General features: G+C 40.9%; 2 protein-coding genes across 7 annotated transcripts in view; both read right to left on the bottom strand.

Annotated features, from left to right (window-relative positions):
- LOC110499419 (cytohesin-1) overlaps positions 1-17,604 on the bottom strand; it is a 36,307-nt gene extending 18,703 nt beyond the window's left edge. Inside the window, exons 1-2 of one of the 6 annotated variants that reach the window (XM_090213076.1) lie at positions 17,372-17,604; positions 1,113-1,195 (exon numbers count right to left, since the gene is read on the bottom strand). Coding sequence is in view for 1 of the 6 variants with exons in the window: in XM_036956267.2 (XP_036812162.1) it covers positions 1,113-1,195; positions 17,372-17,402 (114 nt within the window). In the remaining 5 variants the exon portion in view is untranslated. Of the gene's footprint in view, positions 1-1,112; positions 1,196-9,594; positions 10,414-17,371 lie in introns of those variants that run through there. The other 5 variants (XM_036956267.2, XM_090213078.1, XM_090213074.1 and 2 more) reach the window with 5 other exon arrangements.
- A 1,205-nt stretch (positions 17,605-18,809) lies between these two features.
- On the bottom strand, positions 18,810-25,899 carry LOC110499420 (caspase-1). The gene is made up of 3 exons (XM_021576559.3): positions 25,776-25,899; positions 19,252-19,545; positions 18,810-18,964 (listed from the first exon to the last, which is right to left on the bottom strand). The coding sequence occupies exons 1-3, from the start codon at positions 25,780-25,782 to the stop codon at positions 18,948-18,950; spliced, it is 318 nt and encodes a 105-aa protein (XP_021432234.3). The 5' UTR covers positions 25,783-25,899; the 3' UTR covers positions 18,810-18,947.
- Between the last annotated feature and the right edge of the window lie 347 nt (positions 25,900-26,246).

Here is a 26,246-nt window from a genome sequence, read left to right on the forward strand (position 1 = left end):
AGGAAAATAGCCAAATTCACGCACTTATCAAGAGAACACGTGGCCATCCCTACTGCCTCGGGTCTGGCGGACTCACTAAACACAAATGCATCTTTTGTAAATAATGTTTGAGTGTGACCCTGGCTATCCAGTCACACTTAATATAAGGAATTATAAATTATGTTTAAATTAACTTTTGATACATGAGTATATTTAAAACCAAATACTTTTACTCAAGTGGTATTTTACTGGCTGACTTGAGTAACTTTCTATTAAGGTATCTATACTTTTACTCAAGTATGACAATTGGGAACTTTTTCCACCACAAATCAGATGACCTGGCCTCCACAATCACCCGCTCTCAACCCAATTGAGAGGGTTTGGGATGAGTTGGAACACAGAGTGAAGGAAAAGCAGCCAACAAGTGATCAGCATATGTTGGAACTCATTCAAGGCTGTTGGAAAAGCATTCCCCGTGAAGCTGGTTGAGAGGATGCCAAGAGTGTGCAAAGCTGTCATCGAGGCAAAGATTGGCTACTTCGAAAAATAGAAAATATATTTTAATTTGTTCAACTTTTTTTGGTTACTACATGATTCCATGTGTTACTTCATAGTCTATTTTCTGCATTGTAGAAAAATAAAGAAAAACCCTGGAATGAGTAGCTGTGTCCAAACTTTTGACTGGTACTGTATGCACATACACACACAATCCCATTGTAGGATCGAATTCTTCCAGATCAGAGGGTAAATGCTGGGTATGGGGGAAGTGCAGTACTAGGCTAGACAGAAACACACAAACACAGCCCTAGACAGAGCCTCATCTATCATGAAAGAGTGTAACGCTCTAGTGGACATAATGCATTCTCTTCCTTCTCCCCCTTTCTTCCTTCTCTTTGTCTCCCTCTCTCATGACTGGTTAGTGAAGAGGCATACTGTGCACTGCAGTAATTAGGGGTCAAGTGTAGGGGAGAAGGAGGTCCTAAGTCTTTGGACATGCAGTTCTTGGATTTCACATTTCACTAAGCAATTGAAACCGCAGAGAGAGAAAGTTGACATTCCATAACAGAATCAGCTGCTTTGCATTTGGCAGTAATGGTTTGAAAGTGCCAGCGGTTTGCTACTCTGTGTGTTACCTGTATGTCCTGCAGTAGTTCTTGTTTCCTACGGCGGATGCTCTCCAACTCCTGTCTCTCCTCAGGACTCAGATCATCAGGTACTAAGAGGGGGGAGAGAGAGAGCGAGGGGGGAGGTGAGAATAACAGTGCTCTGGGTCACCATGGCAACATAGCCTAGATCAATCAAAATAATACCTCCCCAACACCCTCCTAGCCACTGACTGGGGTGACACACACACACACACACACACTACAAACCAGCCACATCCCTCTCTCTCCATCCCACCCTCTCCCCATCCCGCAAGCACTCACAAGACCAACCAAAACCTTCCAGATGCCCACACAAGCCTGAACAATATATGCAGTACAAAGATAAGAGAAAGAGGGAACCACATGTCCATCGGGGAGGAAGAAAGCACACACCCATTACACCATAGGGCAGCTGAAGTAGGCTGGAGCAGGGGACCAAACTATCAGCTCCCATTTTAACATTGAAGCTGAGAATAACATCACTTCCGCGAGCACACACACTCCCAAAATCCATGTGATATTTCATCAGAGGAGGAGAGGGAGAGTATTTTTTTTTCCCTCCCTCGCTTCCCCCCTCCGCAGTGTTAGAGGCATCACTACAGACCCGTGTTCGATCCCAGGCTGTATCACCACTGGCCATGACCGGGAGTTCCGGGTTAGGTGAGGTTTTGGCCGGGGGGGGGGGGGGGGCTTTACTTGGCTCATCACATTCTAACCACTCCTTGTGGCTGGCCAGGTGGCTGCAGGCTGACTGCGGTCGTCAGTTGAACAGTGTTTCCTCAGACACATTGGTGCAGCTGGCTTCCGGGTTAAGCGGGCAGGTGAGTGCGATATGGCGGGTCATGTTTCAGAGGACGCATGACTTGACCTTCGCCTCTCCTGAGCCCATTGGAGAGTTGCAACAATGACACAAGATCGTAACTGAAATTGGGAAAAGGGGGATAAAATACAACAAAAAAGTGGTCCAAAATAAATTATCTGGCTTATGTGAGCATTAAAAATTTCCATAATTTCAGCCCAAGCAGCGAACTGTCAACCATGGGGGCCAGAGTGACAGGTAGGTAGGTAATGATTAACATTTACTTAAAAAGGAAATAGTTAGTCTTTCTAGTTAACCTTTCTATTTCACATTTTTTAAACCTATGGTAGATTGAATGTTCACTGAAGATTATTTTCGTGGTTTTTCAGCCCTGGGGGCCAAAGTAACAGCGAGGGAGAGGTGGAGGAGCTGAAGAGAGAGACCTCCAGAACATCAAAGTTTGTCAAGTGCGCCGAATACAATAGGTGTAGACCTTACAGTGAAATGCTTACTTACAGGCTCTAACCAATAGTGCAAAAAAAGGTATTAGGTGAACAATAGGTAAGTAAAGAAATAAAAACAACAGTAAAAAACAGTAGCGAGGCTATAAAAGTAACAAGGCTATACAGACACCGGTTAGTCAGGTTGATTAAGGTAGTATGTACATGTAGATATGGTTAAAGTGACTATGCATATATGATGAACAGAGAGCAGCAGTAGCGTAAAGAGGGGTTGGCGGGTGGTGGGACACAATCCAGGCTAGTATTGGTTGTTTACCTCAGTTGAAAAGTAGAAAATGGCCCATTTCTAATCTTCTGGCAGTAGACCAGGGTTTCCAAAACTCGTGCCTGCCCCCTCCCCCACCCACCCCGGGTGCATTTTTGGTTTTTGCCCTAGCGCTCGCTACCAACTCATTGCAAACATTTGATTGTTTGAGTCAGATGTGTAGTGCTAAGGCAAAAACCAAAACGTGCACCCGGGTGGGGCCCCAGGACTAAGTTTAGGAAACCCTGGTTTAGACTATGCAGTTTATACTATGCATTTCATTTTCCCTTCTGTGTTCACAGCCAGACCAAAGGTGACCTTCTCTGCTTCACTGGCTGATATTGTAGGACCCCTCACTACTGCTGAAACCATAGTGGTCCAGCCCAAAATCTTTACAAACATCAGCAAGGCCTACAACCCAGATACAGGTAATAATCTACACTCACTGGTCCATTTCAAAACAACCCACTAATCACTGTGACTACCACTAGCAAATCTGAGAGGTTTGGGTAGGAGGTGTAGACAGCAATATGGTAATAGCGCCATAGCCTACTGTAATTGTTTCTGATTTTGGAGGTGTTTAGTGTGTGAAAAGAGAGCATAATTTCACGGAAAAAGTTTATCCTCTTCTCGTCCTCTGCTGCAGGTACTGCATCTTCACAGCACAAGTGAAAGGAGTGTACTACTTCCGATCCACTGCCTGTGATTATCTACCCTTCAAACACACAGGTGTAACCATGTATAAGAATGGAGGGAAAGTGTAAATGTGATTCACCCTGATAGTGGAGGTTATGAGTATGTAAATAATGCAGCCACTCTAGAGCTGAAAGAGGGGGATGCGATATTCTTGAGTCTCCCCTCAGGCAGGAGGCTTCACCGTTACCTTTTACAGACAAACTTTACGGTATGCTGCCTGTAAAAAAAAATAATTGTCTGGCAATGTATTTTAGAACCCCATTCATAGTCACATTTTTACCACATTCTTGCCAGGATAAGCCCGTGCACATGCCTGCACATTTAGGAGAGGAAGTAGTCGTGGGCCTATGTGGGCGGACATCCATTTTAATCAATCCATTGAATATACATATATATTACAAAGAAATCCATTTTACATGCGTTTTAGGCAGGTCCTAGAGAACATTATACGACTAATAAAATGTAATTTCAAAAGAATGTAATTTTTTGTTGTTTAATGATGTTACTGGTCTGTGTAGTCTATCGGCTACATGGCTGTGCCATGCACAGGAAATCAAACGTTGTTTTGTTCATTAAAACAGACGACACTTAGGCTACACCGATCACAGTCAACACATTTTATAGTAGACTAAGAATATAATGAATAACAGAAAAAAATACAAAATAATATTTTTCCACATTTGCGTCACAGCAACATGTGGAACCACTGTCCTATATAAAAAAGTGATACTTTGAAACAGAGCCCAAGCCCATTTCTTTTTTATCCACGTTTAATCTCTTTCCAACCCTCACTCCACTTTGTTAGGGAGCAGGCGTGGGGGTCTTACATTGAGAGTATCCTCATCATGATACCCATAGAAAATAATCATCTATATTTTCAAAAGCATGCGAGTCTCATCTTCATATTTATATTCATATTCATATTTCACATATTCATATTCATCTTCATATTTCACATATTCATATTCATCTTCATATTTCACCTCCGTGGGCTTTTGGAGATGCCTATACACGATCAAGTAAAATAATGTACACAATCTCTGTCTCACGTCAGACGTTTCTCAAACGTCAAATTTAGAAGTTGTTCCAAACGTCAAAGTTAGAAGTGTTTAAGTTTAAATTTAGGCGTTAAATCCCAATTTGTAAAGGTTAGTGTTAAGTCTAGGCATTAACTCAGAATTCTTAAGGTTAGGCAATCACTCCGAATGGTTAAAGTAAGGTATGAGATTTGGGGTAGGCTTAAAGCAAAAATATGAAAAAAACGACTTTCTATTTGCTGGACTCATAAATACAACCTTTGGAATCAGAGGCAGATGCTAACACCCATCCGCCATCCCCGTCCACAACGCAAAACCAAAAACTACTTGTAGCTAACGGCGTTCACTGTTGCCCCTAGTGGCCGGTTTCCACATCCATCTCCCGACGTCCTCAGACTAGGGCTGGGCAATATGGCCAAAATATCATATGGCATTTTTAAGTATTTTATGTTTTTGATTAATAAAAAGTTCTACATTTGCTTTATAAGTAGTGTGTGACCCTAGGGTGGCAACACATATATTCTAAATGATTTCAATGGGTCTTTCTCCATTCTGATTGTATTGAACAGTATAAAACAATCAGCCTGAAAACAATGACCGGTAGAAGCTACAGTAATTTTCATTATTGTTAGCAATGATTACTCCTTGTGAGTAAGTATTAGCTAGGTTGCCACTTGTTGTTCGCCTATTGAAATTGAACTTCAGTTCATGGAAATAAATAGCTAGCTAGCTAGCTAGCTAGCTAGCTAGCTAGCTACTTAACCCTGTTGTCCAAAGCTAATGTTATAAGCAGCCAGCTTGCTTCATCTGGCTAGTGAGGCTCGACCGGACCGGGTTATGTGTTGTGAAGCTAGCCACAAGTGGAATTTGTGGTTTGCCTTCAAAATAAATAAAAAAAAGTGTCATTGACAGTAATGCAAATGTATACAAATAGAATCATGCCATACTTTTATTTTGAAGGCTAACCGCAAAGTCCACTATTGTGGCTAGATTCACATAGATGGTAACACCACCATTAATCAATTAAGAACAGTCTTATAAATTAGGGTTATTTTAGATGACAACTAGGTATATAGTTCTGTCTTCTACACCTCTCTCCCAACCTCCTCTTTCTTTATAATGCACACCATATGTGCATTGAAGAACTGATTGAACTTTATAATATTACAATTATATTTATAATGTATGTATTAATAACACCTGGATAACTAACTTTCAATTAAGCGTTTCACATTCTCCACTGGTTGAAGTTAAATATCTCACTGAAATACTACACCTATCCTGTGTCCTCAGATTAATGCAGATGAAGGGAGTTAGATATGCATAGGCAGTGTAGTTGTACTGTTTTTTGTCTGTATATATGAATTACAAAATCAGCTTTTGCTTAAATCATGTTTCTAGTCTATTGCATAGTTACAATGTGTAATCATTGATGTCCCAGGAGCAGGAGTCGTAAACACTGTTGAAGTGTATATCTGTAATACATACATGCAGTCATGGCATCATTCAAAGAATTGAGTTTGATACACCTGGTATTGGATATGACTGAAAAAGAATGTCTCAGAGATTCATACCTGAACAACACCTTTATTGCCAAGGAAGAGTACATGATCAGTGAATATATTCAATGTACAGGCTACAATGTGGGGGATCTCATGCGTGGTAATAACTATAGTACATGTATATAGGACTTGCATCCTTGGCACAATACAGTTAGTATATTCTACTCAATCCATAGGCTTCATTAATGCCATTCAGACTTGAACTTGATACAACAACTATGATAGCTGAGGTTCATTGGTATGAATATTAGTTCAGAAGCTAACGTTTTAGGTTCCATACACAGATCAGCTACATAATGTAGCTAGCTACACATCCATAGGCATAGCTACTTTCATCATCCACTACACAATAAGAAAATAAATAGTTGTACATTCAACGTGCAGTAAAAGCTTTAGCTAGCTAGATTCTTTACATCCACTGTGTCACAAGACGACAGCCTGGTTTGCTGGTTCTCAGGAGTCCCTAAAACATTAAATCAACCTGAATTACAATGTCATACTCATGTCATAACATTAGCTAGCTAGCTGGCTAATGTTAGCTAGTCAGCTAATTTGCTAAATAGCGATTTTCGTACATTTACTTTATGACAAAAACAATATGCACAATCGTTTGTCTCTACATTAATTAACATATTCCTCTAAATTGTACATTTTTTGCTTGACTCGTTATAACGTTATAATTCCTAACATTTGCTTCCACCGTAATGTTTTGTCAGCCATCTTTGCTGAAGAATTTCACGAGGGATGAGTGGCTCGCGTCAAATTTGTCTCAATATGTATGATTGGTAATATAAAAAGCTTGGGACCCAAATGCATAATGAGCACTAACTCTCCCTTGCGGAGGTCTGGAGCAATGAAGCTGTGATGCTGGGTACCTCCAAGTCCCGCAGTGTAAGCTCGCAACTTTTAAAGGAGGAACTGCTGTACCACACCTCCTCCTGCCTTATTGCTATTATAAACTGGTTATCAACGTAATTAGAGCAAAAAAAAATTATATGTTGTGTCATACCCGTGGTATACGGTCTGATATACCACGGCTGTCAGCCAATCAGCATTCAGGGATCGAACCACCCAGTTTATAATCAGTGATAGATCAGCAAACAAATAGATGAGCTATACCACCTCCACTTATTTGCCCATCCAGAGAATTAACCAAATATACATAGAGGTTCAGTGAAACAAAATCACATTGGATTGATTAAGACAAGTCACAGGCGTTTGGTTGGGAGTAGGCGTAGGCTACTGAGCAACTGCAAGTGAAGAGCAAAATAATCCGCTTGTTAAGCTACACAACATCCTGGCTAAATGTTCTGATCAGTGTAAATAAATGAGCCAACTAGACAAGATGATCATGAGCAGCACTCACCTCAGCTAACATTTCCAAAGCCTAATTCTGGCCCAACCAATATCCAAACGGAGATTCAGTGGAAAGAAAAATCTAACATTGATTGAGCATGTCCCCATGCTTGTCTCAAAGCAGCGTGAAACGGTGCAGAAATAGTCAGTAGTGGAAAAAGTACCCAATTGTCATACTTGAGTAAAAGTAAAAATACCTTAAAAGAAAATTACTCGAGTAAAAGTCAACCAGTAAAATACTACTGGAGTGAAATTATTTGGTTAAGTATATTTAAGTATCAAAAGTAAAAGTATAAATCATTTCAAATTCCTTATGTAACCGATGTGAAATGGCTTGCTAGTTAGCGGTGGTGCGCGCTAATAGCGTTTCAATCGGTGGCCTCACTCGCTCTGAGACCTTGAAGTAGTGGTTCCCCTTGCTCGGCAAGGGCCGCGGCATTTTTGGAGTGATGGGTAACGATGCTTCGTGGGTGTCAGTTGTCTGTGTGCAGAGGGTCCCTGGTTAGAACCCGGGTAGGGGCGTGGGGACGAACTAAAGTTCAACTGTTACATTGATGCTGTTGACCCGGATAACTGGTTGCTGCGGAAAAGGAGGAGGTCAAAAGGGGGGAGAGTGTAACCGATGTGAAACAGCTAGCTAGTTAGCGGTGGTGCATGCTAATAGCGTTTCGATCGCAGACGTCACTCGCTCTGAGACCTTGAAGTAGTGGTTCCCTTTGCTCTGCAAGGGCCGCGGCTTTTGTGGAGCGATGGGTAACGATGCTTCGTGGGTGTCAGTTGTCTATGTGTGCAGAGGGTCCCTGGTTCGAGCCCGGGTAGGGGCGAGGGGACGGACGAAAGCTAAACTGTTACACTTATATTAAGCAACCTAGACAGCACGTAGGCAGGAATTTAAAAGCCGTAGGCAGGAATTTACGTCAATCATGACTAGGTCGTGCATGGCTTTGTTGCCAGCAATACCTTTCATATATAAAAGAAAGCGGACACAAAGAAGGTGGGATGCTAAAGTTGGCGGAAAAATGTGGTGAAAGGTGTATCTGTGACAACACCATGAATGCTGTAATGATTGGTTTAACGGGTTAACTAGTGCTGTAACCAATGGGTTAACTAGTGCTGTAATCAAATGGGTTAAATAGTGCTGTAATCAAATGGGTTAACTAGTGCTGTAATCAAATGGGTTAACTAGTGCTGTAATCAATGGGTTAACTAGTGCTGTAATCAATGGGTTAACTAGTGCTATAATCAATGGGTTAACTAGTGCTGTAATGGTAAAGAGTCTATGTTAAGGCCACTTGGAGTCTAAATGGCTCCTCTTACTTCTATCAATAAACACATTTAAAACAACGAAGAATCATATCATATCATATCGAACGAACTACAAAAATCTCTGAAACTGGAAACACTTATCTCCCTCACTAGCTTTAAGCACCAACTGTCAGAGCAGCTCACAGATTACTGCACCTGTACATAGCCCACATATAATTTAGCCCTATCAACTACCTCTTTCCCAACTGTATTTAATTTATTTATTTATTTTGCTCCTTTGCACCCCATTATTTTTATTTCTACTTTGCACATTCTTCCATTGCAAAACTACCATTCCAGTGTTTTACTTGCTATATTGTATTTACCTTGCCACCAAGGCCTTTTTTTTGCCTTTACCTCCCTTCTCACCTCATTTGCTCACATTGTATATAGACTTGTTTATACTTTATTATTGACTGTATGTTTGTTTTACTCCATGTGTAACTCTGTGTTGTTGTATCTGTCGAACTGCTTTGCTTTATCTTGGCCAGGTCGCAATTGTAAATGAGAACTTGTTCTCAACTTGCCTACCTGGTTAAATAAAGGTAAAATAAATAAATAAATAAAAATATTTTGTATTGTGGATATTTTACCAATCAGCATTGACCTGATAAATTTGTTAAAACTAGCTACCAGTATATGACAGCAGTTCAATGTTTCTGGTGGGTATTGAGAAGGCTTGGGAGGGATAGTTTGGTTACATTGTGAAGTCTTGTCCACCCAAACAGACACACGCATGCACTGTTCTGCCCACGCACTGATAAGAGCATGCAGTTACTGTTGCATCTCTCAATCAGACCTTAACACACACACATTGCGTTATCAGCTGATACAGCAAGTACTATATTTTTGCTGTGTGTTTCCTGATGTCAAGAGGTGGCTGTTTCCTAGCAGTGTGACGATAATATGAGCGGGAAAAGGGGTAGACACACAGCGTGTAGTGTTCCTACCTGAGCGAGTTTGTCTCTCCCAGTCCTTCCACTGTTACCAGTATAACACAGGTCCAGATGCAGGTCTCTCCCAGAACACTTGCTTCACCCTTTAGTCCGTCTACCAGTCTCCACAGAGCCCACTCACACACACCACACACACAAACACACACACTCCAGTCTTGTCTACTGTACCTGTAGAATGACTTTCCCAGGTCCAGTACCAGACACTTCTCACACAGTCCAGCCCAGAAAAACTCCAGCTCAAAAAAATAAAGTCCAGTCTTTGTCTAATCCAGTCTGGCAGTAGTAGTCTCTCAATAATATAGTCCAGACTTCTCTCCCAGTACAGCAGACCAGCCTGGTTCTTCTGTCCCAGTGTAACCCACCAGTACCCCAGTCCAGCCAAGCAGTATAACCCAGACAATACCAGTCCCTCTGAGCCCTCCAATCCCGTGGTACAATACTAAAATAACCAACACTGCCCCCCTCTCCCCTGCAACCAGGCAGACTGTCCTTAACCCTTAATTACCTGCCAAGCTTACCATCTGTCTTTCACATCACTACACTACTACAAACTTGTAATGAGAGAGCGAGCAAGGTAACAGGCTAGCTGCTCCACCATACCACAGAGGGCGTGAGGAAGAGCACGAGAGAGCAAGTGTGTGTGAACCAGAGGAGTGTTCAGCTCAATCACTCTACCATTTGTTGAGAAATCACTGACATGACAGGGGGGGGGGACCCTCCCCCGCAACTCCTCCCTCTTTCCCTCCAAGCATTATACACAGTCTCCACCCCGTGGACTCTCACACATAGCCCTAGGTATGTGTACTCATGACTGTCGGACTGTACACCAATGACCTCCAGCACTGAATATGATCTCGGACTTAATGATAAACAAACCATTATGCAACAAGGGGCACTCTGTCCAATTATTTCACTTTTCTTTTTTTAAATCAGGCAACATAAACAACTTGTCCTCTAAGAGATGCTACAGTGCATAAATCTCAGTGAGTCTATTACTCAATGTGTGCTTCCGGGTTAGCTACAGTTTCAGTTACTGATACTAAGTTGATGCAAAGAACCTTTGGACAGACCTGATCCCAGTTTCCCAAAAGCATCAACTTCTTAAGGCTAGGGGGCAGTATTTTGACATCCGGATTAAAAGCGTGCCCAAAGTAAACTGCCTGTTACTCAGGTCCAGAAGCCAGGATATGCATACACTCTAAAGTTTCTAAAACTGTTACGATAATGTCTGTGAGTATAACAGAACTGATTTGGCAGGCAATGTGGGAAACCCAATTTATTAGGATCCAAATTGCAGTTCCTATGGCTTCCACTAGATGTCAACAGTCTTTAGAAATTGTTCGATGTTTTTCTTTTGAGAAATGAAGAAGTAGTCCTATTCTTTCCATGTGTCACTCAGAAGGACTCTAGTCTTTTGGTGTGTGTGAACAGGAGTGCACTCCTCGTTTTTCTTTGGTATTGGAAACAGATTATTCCGTTTAATTTAATTTTATTGCTATTTCTGACTTTCGTTATGCATCTGTTTGGTTGGAAAATGTTTTTCATGGTTTTGTATGAAGGGCGCCTTCACCGTAAAGCCTTTTTGAAATCTGACAAAGCGGCTGGATTAACAAGAAGCACAGACCTGCCAGGCCCTGGATCAATGGAGATGCTCAAGTTTTTTAATCCTGTATCGACAGATTCATGGAAATACAGTGTCTTGCGAAAGTATTCGCCCCCCTTGAACTTTGCGACCTTTTGCCACATTTCAGGCTTCAAACATAAAGATATAAAACTGTATTTTTTTGTGAAGAATCAACAACAAGTGGGACACAATCATGAAGTGGAACGACATTTATTGGATATTTCAAACTTTTTTAACAAATCAAAAACTGAAAAATTGGGCGTGCAAAATTATTCAGCCCCCTTAAGTTAATACTTTGTAGCGCCACCTTTTGCTGCGATTACAGCTGTAAGTCGCTTGGGGTATGTCTCTATCAGTTTTGCACATCGAGAGACTGAACATTTTTCCCATTCCTCCTTGCAAAACAGCTCGAGCTCAGTGAGGTTGGATGGAGAGCATTTGTGAACAGCAGTTTTCAGTTCTTTCCACAGATTCTCGATTGGATTCAAGTCTGGACTTTGACTTGGCCATTCTACCACCTGGATATGTTTATTTTTGAACCATTCCATTGTAGATTTTGCTTTATGTTTTGGATCATTATCTTGTTGGAAGACAAATCTCCGTCCCAGTCTCAGGTCTTTTGCAGACTCCATCAGGTTTTCTTCCAGAATGGTCCTGTATTTGGCTCCATCCATCTTCCCATCAATTTTAACCATCTTCCCTGTCCCTGCTGAAGAAAAGCAGGCCCAAACCATGATGCTGCCACCACCATGTTTGACAGTGGGGATGGTGTGTTCAGCTGTGTTGCTTTGCAATGTTTTGCATTGTTGCCAAAAAGTTCAATTTTGGTTTCATCTGACCAGAGCACCTTCTTCCACATGTTTGGTGTGTCTCCCAGGTGGCTTGTGGCAAACTTTAAACGACACTTTTTATGGATATCTTTAAGAAATGGCTTTCTTCTTGCCACTCTTCCATAAAGGCCAGATTTGTGCAATATACGACTGATTGTTGTCCTATGGACAGAGTCTCCCACCTCAGCTGTAGATCTCTGCAGTTCATCCAGAGTGATCATGGGCCTCTTGGCTGCATCTCTGATCAGTCTTCTCCTTGTATGAGCTGAAAGTTTAGAGGGACGGCCAGGTCTTGGTAGATTTGCAGTGGTCTGATACTCCTTCCATTTCAATATTATCGCTTGCACAGTGCTCCTTGGGATGTTTAAAGCTTGGGAAATCTTTTTGTATCCAAATCCGGCTTTAAACTTCTTCACAACAGTATCTCGGACCTGCCTGGTGTGTGCCTTGTTCTTCATGATGCTCTTTGCGCTTTTAACGGATCTCTGAGACTATCACAGTGCAGGTGCATTTATACGGAGACTTGATTACACACAGGTGGATTGTATTTATCATCATTAGTCATTTAGGTCAACATTGGATCATTCAGAGATCCTCACTGAACTTCTGGAGAGAGTTTGCTGCACTGAAAGTAAAGGGGCTGAATCATTTTGCACGCCCAATTTTTCAGTTTTTGATTTGTTAAAAACGTTTGAAATATCCAATAAATGTCGTTCCACTTCATGATTGTGTCCCACTTGTTGTTGATTCTTCACAAAAAAAATACAGTTTATATATCTTTATGTTTGAAGCCTGAAATGAGGCAAAAGGTCGCAAAGTTCAAGGGGGCCGAATACTTTCGCATGGCACTGTAGTCATGGCCTCTAAACTGTCAAGCATTATACTGTGTACCAAACTCACTTTTTTAGTGGCAGTAATAAAGCCTCTTGAAAAAGCCAAACCTTGACCCAGAAAATATTTGTAAATAATAACACACAACAAAAAAAAATAGCACTGAGACTGCACTCGTGAAGGTGGTAAATGACTTTTTAATGGCGTCAGACCAAGGCTCTACATCTGTCCTCATGCTCCTAGACCGTAGTGCTGCTTTGACTCCATCCATCACCACATTATTTTGGAGAGATTAGAAACCCTAAATTAGTCTACAAGGACAAGTTCTTGCCTGGTTTAGATCTTATCTGTCAGAAAGATCTGTTCGCCTCTGTGGATGGTTTGTCCTCTGAGAAATCAATTGTAAGTGTCACCTTTCCTCAAGATTCCAGTTTAGGACCACTATTGTTTTCACTATATATTCTACCTCTTGGTGATGTCACTCGGAAACACACTCAACTTTCACTGCTATTCGGACGACACACAGCTGTATATTTCGATGAAACATGATGAAGCCCCAAAATTGCCTACCCTGGAAGCCTGTCTTTCAGACATAAAGAGAGATGAAGGCACATTTTTTACTTTGAAACTCAGACAAAACAGAGATGCTAGTTCTAGGTCCCAAGAAACAAAATGTTCTGCTGTTGGATTTGCCAATTAAATCGGTTGTACAGTCGTCTGGGAAAAAACTGAAGGACCTCACCATTTCTCTAGACATTGATCTCTTTGACGAACATATCAATAGCTTCCCCCCCCCCCCATCTTCGTAACATTGCAAAAATCAGAACCTTTTTGTCCAAAAATTATGCAGAAAATATCATCCATGCTTTTGTCACTTCTAGATTAGACTACTGCAGTGCTCTAGTCTCCGGATACCCGGATAAAGCACCAAATAAACGTCAGTTAGTGCTGAAACACAGCTGCTAGAATTCTGACTAGAACCCCGAAATTTGGTCATGTTACTCCAGTGCTAGTCTCTCTATATTGGCTTCCTGATAAGGCTAGGGCTGATTTCAATGTTTTACTGCTAATGAATCTTTCTACTCATTTTGTTAATTTGAGTCCGTTATGCCCTGGGCACACAGGACCCCCTACCGGCGAACGACGACTCGAAATAGTCATGATTCTACAAGCCTCTCGTTCACATAAGGGGCTTATTGGAGCTGACTTGTAAAAGCGTGATTTTAAAACATCTGATTGCTAGGCATATAGATAAGATTATTTATTGGTACTTTGAAACAAGATCTAGTTGTGGCCGCACTCGGATTAGATTGTGAATGACTATTTTGGCAGAATGCATTGCTTGATAGCCATGAGAGTGATAAGCACAATAGCGTTTGCGAACTGCAGCACTCCAAACGATTTAGAAAGAGGAAGGGAAGCGCTACTAAGGTACACAATAGTCAACTTTGGTGGATAGAAGGTGCTCTTTGGTAAAAGGGGTACATTGGTCATCAAAAAGAAAGGAGGACCAAGGCACTCTTCATATAATTGATTAAAATGCCTTTATTAGTATGGCATGTTCAATAGAAACAAAGTTTTTTTTTTAGACGACGCGTTTCGGCTGCATGGCCTTCGTCAGGGAGTACAAGAAAAGAGGAATACAAGGTCCTCTTTTAAACAGCTTATCAATTATCCCTAATTGGAAGAGGGAGTGGTTACACAATTGATTGGACACACCTAGTAAGCAATACTATACACATTGAAATACTGTAGCTATGTTATCATAAAAATACAACTCCAAACTAGAAGTATCAGAACACTAAAAGGTAGTTCTAACCTTAAATATGACTGGGAGAAGTGTCAAGAATAAGAAAGCTAAATATACCATAGTACACTAGAAAACAGCAAAACATGAACAACAGTCTAACCATAGCTGAGGGCAATAGAGCAAAATGTCCACTAGATGATAGCAAATGGACCCATCACAACCCTACAGGAAGGGTGAGAAATCCATATCTTCATTTAGACCAGGGTACTTAGCGGCCTGTAGTTTGTAAATCCATATCTTCATTTAAACCAGGGTACTTAGTGGCCTGTAGTTTGTAAATCCATATCTTAATTTAAACCAGGGTACTTAGTGGCCTGTAGTTTGTAAATCCATATCTTCATTTAAACCAGGGTATTTAGTGGCCTGTAGTTTGTAAATCCATATCTTCATTTAAACCAGGGTACTTAGTGGCCTGTAGTTTGTAAATCCAAAAACTTTCCCTTTGGTTTAACTGTTCAAGGAACTTGAAGCTCTCGACACGCTCCAGCCCCGTCAATGTTAATGTGGGCCTGTTCGGCCCTCCTTTTCCTGTAGTCCACGATCATCTCCTTTCTCTTGCTCACATTGAGGGAGAGTTTTTTGTCCTGGCACCACACTGCTAGGTATCTGACCTCCCTATAGGCTGTCTCAACGTTGTCGGTGATCCGGCCTACCACCGTTGTGTCATCAGCAAACTTGATGGCGTTGGAGTCGTGCTTGGCCACGCAGCCGTGGGTGAACAGGGAGTACAGGAGGGGACTAAGCACACACCCCTGAGGGGCACCGGTGTTGAGGATAAGCGTCACAGATGTGTTGTTACCTACCCTTACCACCTGTGGACAGCCCGTCAGGAAGTCCAGGATCCAGTTGCAGAGGGAGGTGTTTAGTCCCAGGGTCCTTAGCTTAAGGATGAGCTTTGTGGGCACTAGTGTTAAACGCTGAGCTGTAGTCAATGAACAGCATTCTCACAATTGGAGTGGATCATTTCTGTTTCAAACAAGAAACAGAAATGTCTACGTGTTGCAATAAACAGTAAGGTAATGGAATTATGAAACACTAGCAATTATTGTAGTATTAGAAACGTGTGAAAGCAAAAGCAAATATTTCAAATACTTGACTCTGGCGACTCCTTGTGGCGGGACGGGCACCTGCAGGCTGACCTTGGTCATGAGTCTAACATGTTTCCTCAAACACATTGGTGCGGCTGGCTTCCGGGTTTAGCGGGCTGGTGTTAAGATGCGCTGTTTTGCGGGTCATGTTTTGGAGGAGCCCATTGGGGAGTTGCAGCGATGAGACAAGCTCGAAAAGGGAGCTGCATATTTATTTATTATGGCAATCCTCTCTTTCTACAATTTGACGTTTGCACTGCACCCGATTCTATATCTGTACAGCAAATCAACAATCTGTTCTCTAGCTCAACCGACCTGTGTTGATTGACAGTTTGAAGGTCCAATCAGAGTGCAGAGTGTGCGTTTCACTAGCCAATCTGTTGCAGTGTTTTTTTTTTTCATTTTCCAAGGGCGATGCTGTGGCTACTGTCTCTGGCTGTGTATAGATTAAGCCACGTACACCAGGATTCCCCAACTGGCAGCCCGTGATTTTATTTCCCCCCCAACACTTGCTCCTTCCATGACATAGAGTAGCTAGGTGAATCCAGGCATAAATTAGCATTTCTCTCTCAGCCTCACTGCAAAATGTGTATAATTGCAGGAAATGAGCTCTAAAACTGGATACTTTTGTCACTGCTGCCAACAGGATGGCTTTTTAAAATGTTCAGTTGGCGACAGCACTGTTGGCCATGCCGACTGCCACGCCCCCACCACCTAAGACACATTTTGATCCAGAAGAAACCCTGCAAATGTATGCAAGGTTTGAAATTATGTTTTAGTCAAATATTGTATCTGTTTGGAAGTCTTGCGGTCAATTTGCAGACTACAAAGTATTTGTAATTTCAAGTCAGTCTCAAGTCAAGTAATTTTATTTTCAAGTCTAAAGTATTCACATTTGTCATGTGACTTGAGTCCACAACTGCTGTTTTCTACCAGAGAAGTTGTTTTAAGTTTATTATTCGTATGTTCTGGATAGGCATGGAATACATCGTCCAACTAAATGCTTACTTGCAGGTTCCTGTTCGACAATGCAACAATAATAAATAAAGATAGGAATACGAACATAAAGTAAGTAGTTGTATTGCCTTCAGTTGCTCTTTATGGTAAGATTTGAATGGAGAAAGCTGATCAGAGCAGCACTGCTTTTCTTTTGATCCAATTAGTATCGACACATGCCTCAACAATGCACTTAGCAAACACTCTCGCTGCGTGGTGTTTTGGAAAACGCATCTTACGTCTTCGGCTGATGTAGGAACGATGTATCGTAGACACACACGCATTATGATTTCAGTGATACACAGTGCACACACCGCTGCATGGCCTCAACTCAGTCCGCTAAATGAACCTTTTGTTCTAAGGTCGTCTGGAAATTAGCATATGACCTGTTGCGCTATTGCAGGCTGAGTAAGTTATTTTAGCCAGTCAACCGTAAAAGGTACGGCGAAAACATGTTACTAATAGCCAACAGAAACAAGGTAGCAATAACTTAGATGAAAAATAAATAGCATACAGGTATTAACTGTTTATAAAGCTCCTTATAAAGTCCTACATCAAATAGCATTGGCTAATTAAGTCTGGTGCTACTTACCCACTCCGTCTGCCGACTTCAGAACCATCATGTAGCCTTTCTGTAAACTACGAATCCTTTCAAAAACTTTACAAATTGCTGCTCACGTAGCAACTATTAATTGGAGCGCTCAGATATATGTATATATATATATTTAGAGGTTGACTTTCTATCTTAAAATGACGTGTAACGGCTGTGAATTGACTCAGAACTTGGGCGTACCATGCGGTGAAACAAGGCGTGGTTTAGTAATACTTGCTACTGGGCAGCCAATCAGAAGCTTTGCTACCCCGATATTCGCTAAGCTCCACCCCCAGAAGTCACACATGCACACACACACACAAGCACCCTTGCTGCCCATGTTGACTCCAATACTTCCCACAGTTGTGGCAACGGTCAAGTTGCCTGGATGTCCTTTTGGTGGTGGACCATTCTTGATACACATGGGAAGCATGGGAAACCAGCAGCGTTGCATTTCTACCATACCCTGTTCAAAGGAACTTAAATATTTTGTCTTGCCCATGAATGGCACACACACAATTCGTGTCTCAAGGCTTGAAAATAATGATTTAACCTGTCTTTGATTTAAACAAGTGACATCAATCAGGGATCATAGCTTTCACCTGGATTCACCTGGTCAGTCTGTCTTGGATAATATTTTGTGCACTCAGTTTATAGTGTCCACTAGTTACCACAGTCACAAAGTCACATTGGAAACATTAGCTTTTTTTTTTATCTTAATTTAAGGTTAGTGTTAGGCATAAAGTTAGCAGTGTGGTTAAGGTAAGGGTAGCGTTTAAATTCAAATTTTAAGAAGAACAATTGTAGAAATGGAAGGGGTTTATGACTTTGTGACTGTGGTAACTAGTGATGACAGATTTATAGAGCTTGACCTCTGAATGGTGAATGACGTGATGACAGGCTAAAGGACCTTTTTAACTCTCCATCATAGCAATGAAAGCGAGAGAGAGAGATAGAGCGAGAGTGCAAAGATGTGAGAGTATACAAGGGCAGAGAGAGAGAGAGAGACAGAAAATGATGTGGGTAGACAAGAGAGGAAGAGAAAGAAGAGATGTGAAGAGTAGGGGCAAAATGGGACACAAGAGGGAGAGAGGGTTTTAAAGCACAGCTGTGTGCTTGAATCAGAGCTTCATTCACTAAGTTTGGCCACAGAGAGAGGAAAACAGGATATGCTGTGAGAGAGAGAGCATTACAGGATATGCCACTGATATCTGCAGAACCAAGGAGGAAGAGTTTCTGAAAAGAAGGTATATGTCTATATATATATAAGCCTCTGAAAAGAAGGTATATAAATAGTAAATCTGACTTTCTGTTTAAGGAGTTTATCAGTAAAATTATTTAAGCCGTGGTGAATGGGGAATTAACCACAGTGGCAGGAGAGGACAAAAACAGAGGAAGGGACAAAAACAACAAAAACAAAAACGACAAAAACAACACCTTCAATGTAGATTATTTATTGAGAATGCTTTTTAACCTTGAAAGGATGATATGATAAGGTATAAACAACAGAAAAATCTACAGGCTCCGGATTGTGGTATTAAAAGGTGGCTATTTTCTCCTCTTCCGTCATCTCACATCATCTCAAGTTGAAAACTACAGAGAGAAAAATAGAGCATGTCACAACTGCAGTATTACACTAGTTTGAAATTACACATTAGGTAGGGTAGCACAATTCTGACAACTTTCCCAAAATGTTCATGTTTTCCAGAACATCTGGTGGGAAGATTCCTGGAATCAGGAGGGAATAAGCAGGAAATCCGGAATCCTTCAACCAGGATTTCTCAAAAACCTGGGAATTTTGGGAACGTTATCAGAATTTTGTAAACCCAGTGGGCTGGAATAACTATGTGTTGGCTGAAATAACTTTTATCCTTCCTTACCTGGAGATCCATCCATGCAATCCATGGAATCCATTTTTTCAAAGATGTCATTGTACAGCATGAGGTCAACATCCTTTAGTTGGGTGATCATGAGCTCAGACGCACGTTCACCTTTGGCATAGGTAATGTCCACAAGGACGCGTGCTTTATCTGCCCGCCCATGTGTCTCCATTATGGTTTCCTTCTCAAATTGATTGATCACGTTTTGGCTAAAGAGTATATCTACTAGACGTTTGATGTTGGCCTCGTTTAATCTCTTCACAAGGTTCCCCCTTTCCCTGTCCAATATTTCGGCTGTCCAAATTGAAAGAAAGAGAACATGAGAATGATTATTAGAGAATGGTTATTGACAATCATACGTTTGATACCGTCAGTCTCTGTAACAAACAAATTCCTGAAGCCGCCTGAATCAGCATTAAGCACTAGAGCATGTAGAAACAGACTACCCCTTACAAAAAAAGATTGCCGTTTTGAAACTGCAGTAAAAGTGCAGTAACTGCAGTCGACTGTAGTATTTTGGACGCAGTCATTTCAGAATTAATGCAGTTATTCTGCACTCTAACTGCAGTTACACTACAAAATTACTGCAGTAAAAAAAAACAGTTATTTTTGATGCAGTATTTTCAGCATACTGCAGTTATACTGCACTCTAACGTATCCAGGAGACTTGCATGCGACTTCTACTATCAGAATAGGAAGATTGCATTGAAAAGAGAGTCTAGACTCTCAAAAGTCGCTTTGTGGTCTGACTATGTTCAGATCTGGCTGAGCATTTCAGGAGGTGGTTAGGGATGCATTGTGTGTGGATTTCTTCTGTCTGGATGCTATCAGGCTACCGAAAGCACATACAGTGGGCGAAGTCATCAGCACTCCTCCCACAAGTCTCCAGAAAACGTGTGCTTTGGGACCGAGGCACCTTTTCATTATAACATTGGAAGAAATAAGTTCCTAGCGTGTGAGGAACGTTTTTGTTAGCCTCATAAATGCTAGCCAGCTAGCTAATATTTAGAATCATATATATATATATATATATATATATATATATATATATATTTTTTTTTTTTTTTTTTCGTAAGGGTTCCACCATTTGTAGAACGCAAACTGGCATTTGAATATAGCACGGGAAAAGGGATTCCGGAAACACTGTGGACACGGTAGAAGTGTAGACGCATGACACGTTCAGAATTCCATGATCAGAATACTAAAGCTGCATGAACTGTCAAGTCTAGACAGAAAGTTGAACCACATTTTACTGAATTTCTAAACAATTTAAAAACTCTAGAATGTTATTTGGAGACCAGCAAAAACAAGCAAAAATTACCCCTGCCATTATCACATTGGTTGCTGTAGCTTCATTTATCTCAGTCACTCTACAAACACAGCCTATTAGCAATAAAATTAGCCACTACGCAAAAAAATCACATTAACTCAGCACCGTGATTAAAAACTATAATTTAATGAATGGATGGGGGCCCCAGAAGTTACTGCCCATGGCCACATGCCCTGTGTGCCTGGTCGGTAATTGGGCCATGATTACTACACATTTAGATCATTGGACCGTGCAGTGCATACTGCACGATTGTGGGACAAGGAATGCACTGCACGGCCCATTGATGATGCAAGGGAAACATACATAATGGGTGTTAATACGATTCCAATGGAGTTTTATGGAGCCGGATACCTGCCAAAAGGTTTAACGTACTTCTCTTTAGGATCGTAAGAAAATCCATACGGAAATTGTTAGGATCGTCAGAAAAAAACATAAACATTAACTTTCATCTGTGAACATACAGTGCCTTGCGAAAGTATTCGGCCCCCTTGAACTTTGCGACCTTTTGCCACATTTCAGGCTTCAAACATAAAGATATAAAACTGTATTTTTTTGTGAAGAATCAACAACAAGTGGGACACAATCATGAAGTGGAACGACATTTATTGGATATTTCAAACTTTTTTAACAAATCAAAAACTGAAAAATTGGGCGTGCAAAATTATTCAGCCCCCTTAAGTTAATACTTTGTAGCGCCACCTTTTGCTGCGATTACAGCTGTAAGTCGCTTGGGGTATGTCTCTATCAGTTTTGCACATCGAGAGACTGAACATTTTTCCCATTCCTCCTTGCAAAACAGCTCGAGCTCAGTGAGGTTGGATGGAGAGCATTTGTGAACAGCAGTTTTCAGTTCTTTCCACAGATTCTCGATTGGATTCAAGTCTGGACTTTGACTTGGCCATTCTACCACCTGGATATGTTTATTTTTGAACCATTCCATTGTAGATTTTGCTTTATGTTTTGGATCATTGTCTTGTTGGAAGACAAATCTCTGTCCCAGTCTCAGGTCTTTTGCAGACTCCATCAGGTTTTCTTCCAGCCTCTTGGCTGCATCTCTGATCAGTCTTCTCCTTGTATGAGCTGAAAGTTTAGAGGGACGGCCAGGTCTTGGTAGATTTGCAGTGGTCTGATACTCCTTCCATTTCAATATTATCGCTTGCACAGTGCTCCTTGGGACCTTGGGATGCTCCAGTGCTCCTTGGGATGTTTAAAGCTTGGGAAATCTTTTTGTATCCAAATCCGGCTTTAAACTTCTTCACAACAGTATCTCGGACCTGCCTGGTGTGTTCCTTGTTCTTCATGATGCTCTTTGCGCTTTTAACGGACCTCTGAGACTATCACAGTGCAGGTGCATTTATACGGAGACTTGATTACACACAGGTGGATTGTATTTATCATCATTAGTCATTTAGGTCAACATTGGGCAGTCAGAGATAAAAAAAAAAAAAACAGAGATCCTCACTGAACTTCTGGAGAGAGTTTGCTGCACTGAAAGTAAAAGGGGCTGAATCATTTTGCAATTTTTGATTTGTTAAAAAAGTTTGAAATATTCAATAAATGTCGTTCCACTTCATGATTGTGTCCCACTTGTTATTGATTCTTCACAAAAAAATACAGTTTTATATCTTTATGTTTGAAGCCTGAAATGTGGCAAAAGGTCGCAAAGTTCAAGGGGGCCGAATACTTTCGCAAGGCACTGTATGTAACAGTATAAGTTTAAACCGTCCCCTCGCCCATACCCGGGCGCGCACCAGGGACCCTCTGCACACATCAACAACAGTCACCCATGAAGCATCGTTACCCATCGCGCCACAAAAGCCACGGCCCTTGCAGAGCAAGGGGAACTACTACTTCAAGGTCTCAGAGCAAGTGACGTCACCGATTGAAACGCTATTTAGCGCACACTGCTAACTAAGCTAGCCGTTTCACATCCGTTACATATGCTTGGGGTCATTGTCCATTTGGAAGACCCATTTGCGATGTCTTGAGATGTTGCTTCAATATATCCACATCATTTTCCTTTCCTCATGATGCCATCTATTTTGTGAAGTGCATCAGTCCCTCCTGCAGCAAAGCACCCCCACAGCATGAGGCTGCCACCCCTGTGCTTCACGGTTGGGATGGTGTTCTTCGGCTTGCAAACCTCCCCCTTTTTCCTCCAAATATAACGATGGTCATTATGGCCAAACAGTTATATTATGTCAATTCGCCCATCAGAAGTCAATTCGCCCATCAGAAGCTTCTAAAGGCATGACATAATTTTCTGGAATTTTCCAAGCTGTTTAAAGGCACAGTCAACTTAGTGTATGTAAACTTCTGACCCACTGGAATTGTGATACAGTGAATTATATGTGAAATAATCTGTAAAGAATTGTTTAGAAAATTACTTGTGTCAAGCACAAAGTAGATGTCCTAACCAACTTGCCAAAACTAAAGTTAGTTAACAATACATTTGTGGAGTGGTTGAAAAACGAGTTTTAATGCCTCCAACCTAAGTGTATTGTAAACTTCTGACTTCAACTGTACTTTCGTATTTATAGAGGATATAATTGCTTTTTGGTGGTTATCTTGTTCTTAAATAGTGTTCTTGAATAATGTTAATTGTAACATTTAGTCATTACAATGTTCTTAAATAATATACATTTTAATCATTATTGAAGAAATCCTCATTTAGAGTATCTGTTAGTCCTTTGGAGCACAATTTGTGAGATGTTTGTTTGTCATTCCACTTCTAAAAACCCATATATTGGCAGATATATTGTAATCGGGGACTTTTGCCTCCCTAAAATCTCCTATTGATCGGGCTCTAATGGTAATGACGTTTTTTTTTTTGATGATAATTGTTAGGTGGGGGTTGATAGCTAGCTTGACTTGCAATAAAGTTAGAGAAACAAGTTGAGAAAAACGTAACTAAACAAAACTGCAGTAAAAAACAATGCAGTATTTGTAGCATACTGCAGTTATACTGCACTCCAACTGCAATCTTTTTTTCGGAAAGGAAACACTACACTTGTCCGTTCAGTAACAAGGCAAGACTGATCGAGCGAGGCGCAGTGTTGCCAACTAATTTTCAGGGTAAGTTGCTAGCGGCAGGTTGATTTGTTGCTAAATGGAGTTGTGATGTCATTGCGTGATAACGTAAACTGCATCATTACGTAGAATCCACAATAACGTTACTCAAATTGACTGGCCATCTCGGCAAAAAATATGGTTTGACATTTGTTCAGGTACAGACTCCCACTCTTCTCTGTACTTTTGTCTGTACAATTTTGATTGAGACATGTTGATTTATGTTGTAAGTTCTGTTCAAGATCAAACATTCGTGACCAACTATATTCATTGGGTTTGGCTCGTGATTTGCAATTTTCTTCAATTGCTGCAGGCCTTCTGCTGACGTCACGCACAATGCACTTTTGCAGCCAGGCACGTGTGTTGTGACTGAGTGTGTGACAGAGAAAATAGTTTTTTATGTCATTTAGAGGGAAATGCGTGCATTTTAGCGTTTGATTCACGTTTCAAAAGTTGCTAAAAGTTCAAAATAAATTTGTAAAAGTAACTAAATTTGTTGCTAGGTGCTGATTTGAAAAAACAAGTTGCCAGGGTAGTCTGAAAAGTTGCTAAATCTAGCAACAAAAATGCTAAATTGGCATCACTGGGGAGGCGTCTGTGAAGATGTCATACGGCCTAATGAAATACGTCACGATGGGAATTGGCATATGCCGCGTTCCAAACAACTGGGAATTCGGAAAAATATGAGGTCAAATCATGGCGTCAGTGATCTTCAGGTCGGAAAGTTGGAGCTCTAGAAAGAGGGCAGAGTTGGAATTCCGAGTTGGATGACCCTTCACATTTTCTTCAGTCGGGGCTCGTTTTTCCGAGTTCCCAGTTGTTTTGAACGCACTGGAGTCAGAAGTCATAGATTTCCGAGTTCCCAGTTGTTTTGAACGCAGCATAAATTCAAAGCAGCGTGTGGATGGATGCCTGTATCTCTTTATTAGAATAACGTGTTTGATCCCGTGCGTTTTCAAAACGAGATCCCACTTAATTCGCCGTGGTTCCGGTGCTTTCTTCGATTCCAAGCTGCTTTCTAACACCGACCTCTACTGGACGTGGTTCCGGTGCTTTCTTTGATTCCACGCTACTTTCTAACACCGACCTCTACTTACAAAAATATTAAGCATTTTGTACGGTTAATTTTATCGCAGGTAGAGAAGGGAACTCTGGAACATTCAGGGACGTTTTGTTTTGAAAATGGTTTAATGTGAAACCACACTTTCTGCACTGTTCAAATAATTTGTTTTATTTGGTATTGTATAAGCATCTGTGTTAAGCACCCAAAATAATGGCATAGATTCCGTTGTTGAACATTAGTAAACATGAAAGCAAAAAAAGGGAAGCATGAGATGCGAACCTGATCCTACAACTGATTATTGACTGACCAGTAAAGCCAACGATTTACCACCGCGCCACAGAGATTTGATGAAGACAGTAGACAAAAAAAAAAAAAGTATATCTGACAATCACACACTGCTATTTATTGTTGACCAGCAGATGTCACTAATGTGCATTATGAACATATTATGTAGCTCTGCGTAATCAACCGAAGCCTTCAGAAAAACTCGGTTTCCCATCACTACTCATACCGTAGCTACAGCCCTGTACACGGCATAATACTATAAGTATTTAAATGTGTCGTCCGTAATATTGTCATATTCGTCTCCCTTTTAACTTCAGAGAACGAAAACCAATCATGAAGCAAGAATATGTTGCTGTGTGATGGCTGGCTGACCGAAGTAACTTCAGTACTTTACTAAAAACAAGTTGTACACTTTTTAACTCTTTCATTTTAGCGATGATAGGAGTGGTGCACACATATTTACCACAAAAACAAGTAGAACAGGCTGCTATGATACAACAAAATACAAAAAAGGCCAGCACTCACTAATATATAAATTACAATTTAAATGTTGTTTTACTTTCTCTCATGGCAACATAATCCAAGTGAGTGCTGGCCTTTTTCACTTTTGATGTGATAATTTGTTGTCCTCAGCTTCCAAGCACCCAATCATTTGTTTAGGCAAGAGGAGTGAGTGCACTCTCTTTACAATACTATGATACAGTACACACAAATTATAGAAATTGTTGTTCCCAGCAACATATCACATTCATTCTGTATTAAAATACTAATAGTTACCTGCCATACTCTGTTGAAAATCTGAAAATGCCTTGTGTGCACGCAAGAAAACGAAAGAGAAAGTTAGACAGTTTTACTCAAGACTGGTTGTCACTACCTGGGCCAGAGGCAAAGTCATAACCCCGCCTATTTCTGTAACTTCTCTTTTTATAATCTGATTGTAAATCTTACCCTAACCTTAAAGGAAAATTCCACCCAAAAACGGTCTACATCATAAAAATTCATTAAAACCAAAATGTGCTTTTTCAATTGAATTTAAGGTTAGGGTTAAGCATAAGGTTAGAAGTGTGATTAAAGGAAAACTATATTTTGGTATTTTGCTTCATTAGTCCACTGTTGATATAGTCCGAAAATGTTTTGCATGTCAGCAATCAAGTTTTCAAGAAAGTTTAACTTTCAATATATAGAAATACAGCCAGTATGATCTTAAACTTGATTTCTGACATGTAAAACATTTTCAGACTTTATCAA

This window comes from Oncorhynchus mykiss, chromosome 20 (assembly GCF_057628025.1).
Source record: "Oncorhynchus mykiss isolate SJ-2025 chromosome 20, ASM5762802v1, whole genome shotgun sequence".
Taxonomy (NCBI): Eukaryota; Metazoa; Chordata; class Actinopteri; order Salmoniformes; family Salmonidae; genus Oncorhynchus; species Oncorhynchus mykiss.